The 11,954-nt window shown below is 41.4% G+C and overlaps 1 protein-coding gene across 1 annotated transcript; it reads left to right on the top strand.

The window, feature by feature from the left end:
- Nucleotides 1-8,567: 8,567 nt before the first annotated feature.
- On the top strand, nucleotides 8,568-11,586 carry LOC145651342 (uncharacterized). The gene is made up of 6 exons (XM_081697952.1): nucleotides 8,568-8,685; nucleotides 9,834-10,109; nucleotides 10,230-10,369; nucleotides 10,646-10,746; nucleotides 10,999-11,110; nucleotides 11,563-11,586. The coding sequence occupies exons 1-6, from the start codon at nucleotides 8,568-8,570 to the stop codon at nucleotides 11,584-11,586; spliced, it is 771 nt and encodes a 256-aa protein (XP_081554078.1).
- Nucleotides 11,587-11,954: the final 368 nt, after the last annotated feature.

Genomic DNA, 11,954 nt, shown 5'->3' with positions numbered 1-11,954 from the left:
ACGGACACGCTAACAGACACAGACACCAAAGGGACAAAACATCTGGTACAAACAACGTGACGGGGACAGACACAGTGACATTAGTAACAATAGTAACATTATTTAACAAGTTAACAAGTCCAGGTAAGATGGCGAGAGCCCCAGGCTGTTCCCCAGTTGTCGGCTGGGCTGCAGGCCAACTCGCCTGTGGGGAATTGCCCCTCGCCGATTTGGGGGGTGGAAACCTTTGCTGTCCCAACACAGGGGGCGCACCAGCCACCTTGCCCATCTCTGGAGTTGGCACTGGTATCGCCTCTTTCCTGCCTCTATGAGGCTTCAGTACGGGTGCAAGAGATCTGGGGCTGTGTTCCCTAGCGAAGGGAGTTCTCTCCTCGAACGAGGTTCCCTCTAGGTGTTTTGCGCTGGCTGGCTTACTTGCAACTAGGCAATACTGGAGCCTTGGGCCGCCTCATAGGTGCCGGAGACAGATGGAGCATCAATGTCTGTGGGAGAATCCCCATAGAGGACCTCCTCCACCTCCATCGATGGATCCTCCGCATAATCGGACCCCAAGTCCGACCGCAGACTGATGTCGCTGTATTCCTCTCTCTCTCCATACTCAGCATAGCCCTCATAATAATCCATGTAGGGCTCGCAGGACTCAGCGGAGTCCAATTCTGAGTGCCGGTTCTCGTAGTCTGGCTGATCTCTGTAGGACTCAGCAGAGTCCAGTCCCCCCCAAATCGTCCAGTGGGTTCCTCCCCTGTTGTGGACTTATGGAGCGAGGCCAGGATGAGCAAGGATAACAGGATAACAGGATAACAGGAGTCTACAGAGTCCGACTCTGAGTACTGCTCATCATTGTACCAGTCCTGGTGGCAGGATGAAGTTCCGCATGACTCCCCAGCGTCCGCAGAAGGACCACACTCACCTGGACCACTCTCTCCTACTGTGGGAGTCGGGAGTGTGCCCAAGAACCTGTAGGGCTTCCTTGCGAGGGCAGTGGGGGGGTGTTTACTACCCTTCTTACCCTTCTTTTTCTTCCCTTTCCCAGGCATCCCTCGTTGGCCAGTGTTTCTGTTAGAGGGATGTTCAAGCAGGATGCAGGGATGAGTTACAGACACAAGAACATATGTTTATTTGCACACATAACATATAACACTTAAACACTTAAAAGAAGATGCGATTTGGAGACCAGTGAGGTTAATTAAACTTACATCTACAGTTAAAGAGGACACAGAAAAATATGACAGTAACTTTAGGCCAAAGGATGATGATTAAAAATTTTTAATCTTGGGTTTAAGATGTGTGTTTACAGTGCCATCTCATGAACCTTCAAAATGTTCATTAGAATATCCATAATGCAATTGTGACCAATGTTAAATATCTCCATTTACCACAGCGGCATGGTCTGCAATGTCCGACATCGATCCAATTCAATTAATCCACACTGAGGATGTACAAATATAAATATGCAGTTGTGTATGTATGTGTGCGGCTGTGAAGGGGCCCCTTCTCCATCCCTTTACAATGTGTGCTCAGCAGAGGGGCCCCTGAACACTGGTGTTGAGCTGCTTGGCTGCAGCTGCTCAGTGCCCCTCTCTGCCACTTTCTAAGGGCCTGCTGGCTCAACAGAGCCCCCAGCATCTCTGTGCCAGTGGGAGGCTGGGAACTCCTAGGTGGCCCCACCCTGCTCCACCCACCATGTTCCCATCAGCACAGAGCAGAAGCAGGAGAAGCATGTTGTAGTTCCAGCAGGAGTGGGTGGGGTTTGTGTGTGTGTGTGTGTGTGTGTGTGTGTGTGTGTGTGTGCGTGTGTGTGTGTGTGTGTGTGTGTGCAGGCAAAGTGCACAGGTTCTTTTGGGTAGCAACTGTATAGAGATTTGTATATGTTCAATGCATAGTCATAGTGTGGGTGTGTGTGGGTGTGTGTGTGGTACTCAGCGTATTGCCTATAGTGTTATAGATTATCTTTGGTCTTCTGTGTGTGGAACACAGAAGGCAGACACACAGGCAGACATAACGACACTTTAAATGAATACAGCATTGCTCATGACACAACTTTCATTGTCCATATAATTGTCATTTCTCAGATGTAACAAACGTCAGCTAAATGCTAAATGCTCAGACGACTTGTTCATAGCACGAAGTCTGAGGGATCGACAGTGATGATCAGTTGTTTGGGTAGCAGGTTGTAAAATACCCCATTAAGGTTGTGTCGTCATTCGGTTCTCTCAATGAGCAGTCAACACCACCTATGACCAGGAAGTGACCATCTCCCCACGCATACGGCAATGGCTGGTTCAACAAAGCCTATAAAAAGAACAAGAGAGATAGAAAGAAAAATGGAACCAAGAGAAAATTGAACACACACACACAAAAACATACACACAAACACATACACAAAAACATACATACACACACACACAAACACACACACACACAAACATAATCATACACACACACAAACACACTAATTTCACTGCGTGTTATACTGTGTATGACTATGTATGTGACGAATAAACCGAACTTGAACTTGAACTTAATTCACAGCCTGTTCTAAAAGGAGCCTCTTCTATACATCTTTTACATGACTAACATGTATCCATTAAGGCATTTCATCTGTCACAGGACATGGTGGTCCACACAACTCCTCACCTGGTTTCCTAGGGAGCAAATGTTTGATTAGCACCTCATCTGCAGGTGTGTTGGTTGACCTGTGGGAGGTGGAAGAGAGGCAGCTACATTAGCTTGTCTGCTGTTGATTTGTTGATCTGAGTGGCTGTGTACTCTGTCACAATCGTGTCCATGTTGACATCAATCTTTGGGCCTGGTTTTCCTCTGACCCACAGTGTTGAGAACGGGCACACCATCAAATGTTCAAAAGGAGACAATTTTGTTGTTGCATTCAGTCATTTGCATATCATGCTGCACTGCTGCTTCTCTGTTGCATTGCTTTATTTAATCCGATATTAATATTATCAATTAATCATCAATAGTGTCTGCTGTAAATATTATCAAACCAGCACGGGTCAGTGGCTACAGTATGTGAGAGGAAGGTGTCAGTACAGTCTGATGGACCGCTCTATGGCCTCACTGTCCCCTCTTTTGGTTCAAGTTTGTCTACTTCATCAGCCAATAAATTCCTAGTGGCCTCCTGACTGGACCCTGGGGACTCGTGTCTCTTAGTTTTTACTATAACCAATTTTGTTGGCAGATTACACGCATACAAAAGATCAGAAATAAGTTTGTAATGGGAATTGTGCTCATCATCAGCTGTGTGAAAGCCTCTTTGTGACCAAATTCAACCAACGTCATGTGCAACACCAAATGTGTAGCAACTATCTGTATAGATTGTTAGTGGGTGATCTGTGTACAGAGAACATGCTCTAATTAAACTGACAAGTTCAGCTGCTTGTGGTGAGTTTTAGGGAAGTGCCTGGGCTTCTAAAAAATTGTTGGGTAGATGTCAAACAGCATAACCGTGAAGAAATAACATCACTGGTTTAGAACAGGAACCATCAACCATTAACACTTTGTCCCATAATTCTAAAGGTCAAGATCCAATCTGTTTGCAGATTGTTCCACAACTTCTCTTGAACAGTCATATGTTTCAGCTACGAACTCAGGCAAGGATAGCATTTGATGTAAGTATTATGCTGTTGACTGAAGCTTTAAAAGTTAAATTGCTTGTGCATGTCAAAATATTTTTGTAGCCTCTTTGCCTTTGTGCCGTCATGTGCTGTGTTGATAATATATTGAGAATCACTAACACCTGATGTGAAGTATATAAAGTTAAGGATGTGATAAAACAACTGTTTCTGCATCCGTGATCGTAATAGCTGCTGCTGCCACAGTCAGGCAATTAAGCCTCGCACTACTGCATCTAAGGTTTTGGACAGGTATGCCTCAGGCCTGAGCTGCCCATTGTGTTGCTTGGTACACATATTGATGGCAGTCCCCGAATGTTCATGAGTGTATAGATGAAAAGGTTATGTATAGTCAGGCAATATAGTCAGGCAGAAAAGGCAATATCTGGATCACTCAAACAGATTACAGGCAGCTGATTGTTTTTGGAAACAAAACTGGCACTCACTTACTCCCACAGAATTAATAATTGCACCTGAAACAGGACCTTCATTGATTGCTGCTAGTTGATGAAAAAGTTGCTGTAGCATCAACCAAAAACTAAATTAGGACCATGTATGCATAATTCTTGGAGTCAGTTTTCCTGTAACTAATGTCATAATTTCTGAAAACATACTTGGGGCGCATTCTGCAGACAGACCTAGTTGCTGTTTAATTTCCAGACAGCGCGCTCTCCAGTATGTGTTTTAGGTTCTTCATTTTTTGCCCTATTTAGTTTGTGCGTCTGACTGTTGTTTAGAGTCGTTGGACTTTTTTTCTACAATCCCTAACCCATCGTCTACTTTACCTTTATATTGTTTGACTTCTCAGTTCTGCGTGTTCAACGTTGTTTAGGGTTAGGGTTAGCGTTACATTCCCGGAGCTTGTGAAGCGCAGGATAGAGGAGTTCCTGGCATTGTACCTATGAGAGCACAACCTGGTGCTAATTAAAATGCATACTCCACAATAAATTTTCTATAACACTGTAGTGGTTTTAACACTTTTAATAAATTGTCAGTTACAGTTGATAAGGTTAATTGGGGTACGATCCTGATTAACAAGGAACACTTATTAATTTTAATTGATTTATAAATTATTAATAATTTAGTCTCCACTCATGGAAGTCGTGAGTTCAATACATGATTATTTCTTGTCTACCAAACATTATAATATCACTCTTGACTCATAGACATAATAACTAAGGGATGTTAATTGAATAAGCAGAGATAAGAAAAACATTCACTACAATCACTAAGATTCTACAAATGACCAGGAGGAGTATTGAGTTTACTAGTATCACTGTAATAACAATCATAACAATGCAACCAAGCCAGAATTAACACACGATTCGTTGTGGATAAAAGTAGCAAACCTGGCTAATAAAGAAGAAAGAAACAAAAAGGAAAAGAAATTGAACATTTACACATTTTACTATGTGTAATAACCACACAGTCCTCAGTACTGCACCCTACAAAACATTTACATATTTTACTATTTGTAATAACCACTCAGTCTGTAGTACTGCACTCTAGAAAACATTTACACATTTTACTATGTGTAATATCCAAAGAGTCCTCAGTACTGCACTCTACAAAACATTTACATTTATGGCAATGAGCACTTTTATCCACTTTTAAGTAGCTTACAATTATGACTAATGCAATTCAAGCAACTGAAGATTAAATGGACGCCTTAGTCATCTAAACCCTCTAATTCCAATGTATCAGCTGGACATCCATGATGTGAGTCTGCTGTTTCACTACATCCTAATGGTGTCTGTTGGACTGAGATCTGAGGAGGACATTTGAGTACAGGGAACTCACTCTAATGTTCAAGAAGCAGTCTGAGATGATTTGCGCTTTATGACACGGTGCTTTATCCTACTGGAAGTATCCATGAGTGGACGGTACACTGTGGTCATAAAGGGATGGACATGGTCAGCAGCAATACTCAGGTAGGCTGTGGTGTTTAAACGATGCTTAATTGGTATTAAGGGGCCCAAAGTGTGCCAAGAAAATATCCCCCACACCATTACACCACCACTACCAGCCTGAACTGTTGATAGGGCAGGAAGGATCCATGCTTTTATGTTTCAACTGTTGCTCACTGGATAATTTCTCTTCTTCTGACCATTCTCTGTAAAGCCTGGAGATGGTTGAAAATCCCAGTAGATCAGCAGTTTCTGAAATACACAGACCAGCCTGTCTAACATAAATAAACATGCCATGTTCAAAGACACTTAAGTCACTTTTCTTCCCCATTCTGATGCTCAGTTTGAACTTCATGTCATGTGTACATGCCCAAATGTATTGATTTGCTGTCATCTGATTGGCTAATTAGATATTTGCATTAATGAGCAGTTGATCAGGTGTGCCTAATGTAGTGGCTGGTGAGTGTATATTGACAGAATTACATTTAAAATTACCTTTACATTTATGGCATTTATCAGATGCTCTTATCCAGAGCGACTTACAAAAGTGCTTTGTCATTTCCTCAGAATATATCCTAGAACAGTACAGTAGGTTAGAGTCCAACATACCAATGAACTAGAATACTGTATAAGTACAGGAATCAATGCTGATGCCTAGAAGTACAAAATACAATAGGTCTATCTTAAATAATGATAAGTGCAATAAACAATAAGTGCTAGAGTTTGTTACACAACATAATAAACAATACCCTACAATAAGTCCTAATTTACTCAGTCAATATGGGAACGGGGTCAGTTGTCCTTTAAATATTCTGCAAATAGATGGGTCTTCAGTCTGTGCTTGAAGACTGCAAGGGACTCTGCTGTCCTCACAGCAAGTGGGAGTTCATTCCACCATCTTGGAGCCAGGACAGAAAATAGTATCACTGCTTGTCGTCCATGAGTCCTGAAGCAAGGTATTTCAAGCTGAGCGGTACTTGAGGTTTGAAGTACTTGATGTATGGATCGAGCTTTGACTATTGTCCTCATTTATGAAGGGCCTGGTCCATTTTTGGCTTTGTAGGCAAGCATCAAGGTTTTAAATCTGATGCGTGCAGCTATTGCGAGCCAATGAAGGGAGCGCAGCAGTGGAGTAACGTGTGAATTTCAGAAGATTGAAGAGCAGTCATGCTGCTGCATTCTTGTCAAGTTGTAGAGGTCTGATGGCTCTTAGAGGAAAACAAGCAAGTAGCGAGTTGCAGTAGTCTAGCTTTGAGATAACAAGAGACTGCACAAGCACCTGGGTAGCTTCCTCTGAGAGAAAGGGCCAAATCCTTCGTATGTTACAAAAGAGAAATTTGCCAGACCGGGTTAGATTTGACACGAGTGGAGAACTAGAACTAGTTGTCCAAAGTTATGCCCAGGCTATTGGCAGCTTCAGATGGTGATACCAGGGAGTTCTCGAAGGAAACTGTGAGGTCATGGTAAAGGTTGGGAGTACCTGGGCTGAATAGAAGCTCGGTTTTACTGGGGTTGAGCTTCAAGTGGTGGGCTGTCATCCATGTCGCAATGTCAGTCAAGCATGCTGAGATACGTCTCGAGACCTGCGTGTCAGAGGGTGGAAAAAGAAATAATTGAAGGTCATCGGCATAGCAGTGGTAGGAGAAACCATGAGAAGATATCACATCATTAAGAGAAAGAGTATACAAAGAGAAGAGAAGGGGGCCCAATACTGAGCCTTGTGGAACACCAGTGGAAAGTCTACATGGTTTGGAAGTGGATCCTCTACATGTCACCTGATAGGACTGTCCCTCCAGATTGGAATGAAACCATCTCCATGCAGAGCCAGTCACACCAAGCCTGGAGAGAATAGAGAGAAGAATGCTGTGGTTCACTGTGTCAAAGGCTGCAGAAAGGTCTAGAAGAATCAAAACAGATGACAGTTTGGCAGCTTTAGCGGCATGAAGTTTCTCCATCACTGCTATGAGGGCTGTTTCTGCAGAATGTGCCCATGTGTAGCCAGACTGATTGGGATCATGCAGCTGGTTCTGGATGAGGAAAAGAGACAATTGATTGTAAACTGCTTGTTTGAGGGCTTTTGAGAGGAAAGAGAGAAGTGAGACCGATCTGTAGTTGGTAACGTTGGAGCCGTCAAGTGTGCCCTTCTTGAGGATTGGTACCGCCCTGGCGGTTTTGAGTGCAGTTGGCACATATCCAGAAGGTAAGGAGTTGTTGATGGTAAAAGAGATGAAAGGAAGCTGATCTCTTGCGACTGTCTGGAACAGAGTGGAAGGAATCGGATCCAGCGGGAATGTAGTTCGATTGCTGGGATGTAGCTGAAGAATTTCGTCTGAGGAGAGAGGAGAAAAAGAAATCACATAGTTGTATGTAATGTTCTGGCCTGACTGCCGAAGGGTGTGGAGCAGGACGCACAGACTATTTTGACATATCCGAACATTTAAGTACATAAAACATAGCGGCACTCACATATAACACAAGCAGTAAACGTGAACACTTAATGGTTAACACTGAACAGAGCAATGAACATGACTACCTTTAACAATGACAATGCTAGATCATCAATGACCAGCACCCAGCAGACAAGGACACTGGTTTCTATACAAACAAATATCCTCCCACTTCAGGTGGCAGGCCAAACCCTGTGACTCGCAGGAGGCGAACGTTCCGTGACAGCACCCCCTCCCAAGGGATGCAGCTCCTGACGCGTCCGTCCAATGAACATGAACCTCCAGGTGCTGTATAAACGTAAACACAAACAGAGCATGACAATTCCCAGTGCCCACCCAGTACCAGGCGGGCCAGGTGCTGGTAGATGTGGTAATGGACATAGATATGGTCGTGGACATATAGAGGACATAGATATGGTTGAGGACATATAGAGGTCCTAGATGTGGTTGAGGCACACAGACCAATGTCGTTCTCTCATTTTCATAAAAAAAAAAAAAAAAAATTAATTCAGTGTCACATGATATGATCATAACGAATCTTCCCACAGAAGTCTTGGAACCCACATCTAACAGCCGCCAGTGCCATGGAGGAGGATAACGAATATGAAAACACTGAGTGCATCTATACAAACATAAACAACTACAATAACCTGCCAAGAGTACATGAGAGATTCTGCCTGGACACTGAAGTACAGAAACGAGGTAAATGTTCAGATCAACCACAGAATCAAAGGCAGAACAAAGTGAGAATTATTTAGGATCTATATCCCTCTGTAACCAAAGAGAAAATTAACAAATTTTTTAGTTGCCTAATTTCTTTAATTCCCAGTAAAATAAAGTACATCTTTAAAAAAATGACTGGATTTAATTAAAATAAATAAGGAATGAATGGTTGAAATGTTTGGTTTGGCTGCAGCAGAAACAAAAAATTATTTTTTAAAATGTTTAAGAGTGAACAGTGTTAAAAAATGTAGTCCACACCTGTCTTAAGAACCCTCTTTGTGGAAACAGACTGTACATTTGTTCCACTCAAACAAAAGAACAAAATCCTTTAGCCAAAAGTAAATAAAACTATTAAAACACTTAAATCATCAAAGAACTATTACAACACTTAAATCATCATTAAAGGAATGTTTTAGATTTTGTCAGATGTAGACTGAAATACATCTGCAAAGCAGACAGCTGGAACATGATGTTTTAAAAAAATAAAGCAACATTTCAGGCTTCTAATAGACAGAAGTTATGGGTTAAGAAGAAAATAGATAGTATTACTTGAAGTTTCTAGCACATAAAGTAGCAGTCAAAAGTTTGGACACACTTGACAGATGTGTGTTTTTAATAGTAATAAAGGCATTTTAATCTAATGGATTATGCTTAAATTTGTTTTCAAGAACAATAGAATTTGGGAAAGGTGTTAGCATATATACAAAATCATTTTTAAAACACAATTTTAGATTCAAATGATTAGTTCAAATGATTAGATTAGTTCCTCACCGTACAAGTGCTCTGCATATGTGAGAACATCTTCAAGACTGATGTAAAAGCATCGTAGGTTGCTGTCTCATGAAGCTGGTTAAGAGAACACCAAGTGCATGCAGAGCTGTCATCAAAGTATAGGAAAGTTACTTCAAATGATGCAAACTCTACAATAGACAATATTTATCATAGCATAATCACATATGTGTTATTTCATTGGTGTGATACCTTCCCTGTTTTGTTTTAAAGGAGAAAATATTAAAAATAAACAAAGAGTAGGTGTGTCCAGACTTTTGAATAGTACTGTACCATTGCAGTAGAATCTGAAAAGCAGTAGAGGAAGTCTAACTGTGTTGCTGTTGTAACTCTCCCAGGCTGTGAGGCTGCGTCTGAGGGGAGGCAGGCGTGCTCTGGAAAACCAGCTGCAGTGTGTTTGGGGCTGCTGTGTGTTCTCCTGCTGGCTGTTATCATCGGCCTGTGGATAAAACACGATGCAGGCAGAGACCAGTTACAGAGTAGCTATGACAACATGACTAAGGAGAGAGACCAGTTACTGGACATTAACAATAAGTTGACTTTAGAGAGAGACCAATTACAGAGCAGTTATGATAACCTCACTATGGAAAGAGATGCATTTCAGCAAAAACAGGGTGAGGATGAATAATATTAGTACTACCACAATGGAAGATATACACTTACTGATGAAAATGCATTATTTGCTAGAAGACAGTTTACAGTCACACCACTCTTCACTGTCTTTCTTTTTGAAGAGAGGTGTTTTAAAGGTTGGAAGAAATTTGGAAGCAGCTGTTACTACTTTTCTAATGGGAGAAAGAACTGGACTGAGAGCAGGCAGTGCTGTAGAGAGATGGGAGCAGATCTGGTGATCATAAACAGCAGAGAGGAACAGGTGAGGGGAGTGGAGAGAAGACCCTCAGATCTGATAGAAATCTCCTAATTCAACTACATTCTGTAGACTGAGTAATATAGATTATATATTTACACTATCAGCACTAATCTCCTTATTCAACTACATTCTATAGACTGAGTAATCTAGATTATATGTATACACTATCAGCACAAATCTCCTTATTCAACTACATTCTATAGACTGAGTAATATAGATTATATATTTACACTATTAGCACAAATCTCCTTATTCTAATTATATTTTCCTTCCCTCCAGGAGTTCATTAAGGAGGTAAACATATATGCCTGGATTGGTCTCAGTGATGCACAAACAGAGGGGATCTGGAAGTGGGTGGATGGGTCACCACTAACCATTAAGTGAGTAATACAACGTGCCTTTTTCACACATTTCTGAGTGTAGACTACACCCATACACTTTATTTTCTAACATCCTGCGGTCAGTAAACATACATTTGTTCCATTTTTCAATGGCATGTAGGGTGGATTAACTCACTGAAAACAACCTCAAGGTTGCTGTTATGCACCAGTGCCATTTTGTGATTAAAACAAATTAAATGCAGTAAATTGTAATCTGTGTGCTGTATTCTGTGTGTTGTGTGTTATTCCCAGATACTGGAGGACAGGGGAACCCAATGATACTGGCAAAGATGAAGACTGTGCTGTTTTTTTCAATGAAGTTGACTTTCTGTTTACATGGATTGACAACCCCTGCTCATACAAGGCAGGCAGGATCTGTGAAACTACAATTGCTCCCACGTGGCTTTAGACATTTACATCAGTTGGTTTCTAAAACCAGTATAATTTTGGAAGGCTGTTAGTCTATAATTTAATTCATTTTCAAAACACACAATTTTAGATGCACCCTCAGAAAATAGTTTTCTTTCAGAACTTTAGTTCCTCACCTTACAAGTGCTCTGCATTTGTGAAAATGTATATGGAAAAGAGAACACCAAGAGCATTTAAAAGTGTCATCAAAGTTTAGGAAAACAAATAGGAAGCATAGACCAGACTATGGTATAGACCTTCAGTCTACCAGCCAAGTGCTCAACACTGAACCTCAGTGGAACGTTTCCTCTTACAAATACCACTCATGTTTTTTATCTTACTACATCCCTCAAAAATCTATCCAGTGTAGCTTTCTCTGTGTTTCTCTGTGTTTCTCTTGGTGTGAAGCCGATTAAAGACAGTCTGCACTAAATCATCTTTTCTTCAAGAGCAAACTTCCCTGTATAGAAGGAGACCCTCTTATGCATAAAACTACTGAGTAAAGACCACACACCTGTTCCAGGAAAAAGACCTGTGTGCACTGAACACAGCTCTTAATGGTGCATTGTAAAGGTGTATGTAGGAACAATGTTGCATTATAAAGTTGTTACCACAATGTTACTAAACATGTTCAAGTATGTAAATATATATATGTAGAGAGACCTCCTACTAATTCAGAAACACTTTGTTTGCACAGATGATGAAGGACCTCTGTCAGAAACGTCCTGTTTCTCTAGAAACTGTGTGTACTGTATATATATATATATATATGAATCTCCTGTCACATCACATCCAAAAGG

This window comes from Electrophorus electricus, chromosome 1 (assembly GCF_041902795.1).
Source record: "Electrophorus electricus isolate QZ-2024a chromosome 1, ASM4190279v1, whole genome shotgun sequence".
In the NCBI taxonomy this organism is placed as follows: Eukaryota; Metazoa; Chordata; class Actinopteri; order Gymnotiformes; family Gymnotidae; genus Electrophorus; species Electrophorus electricus.
The sequence above is the reverse complement of the archived record's forward strand: the minus strand, read 5'-3'. Positions and strand labels throughout refer to the sequence as shown.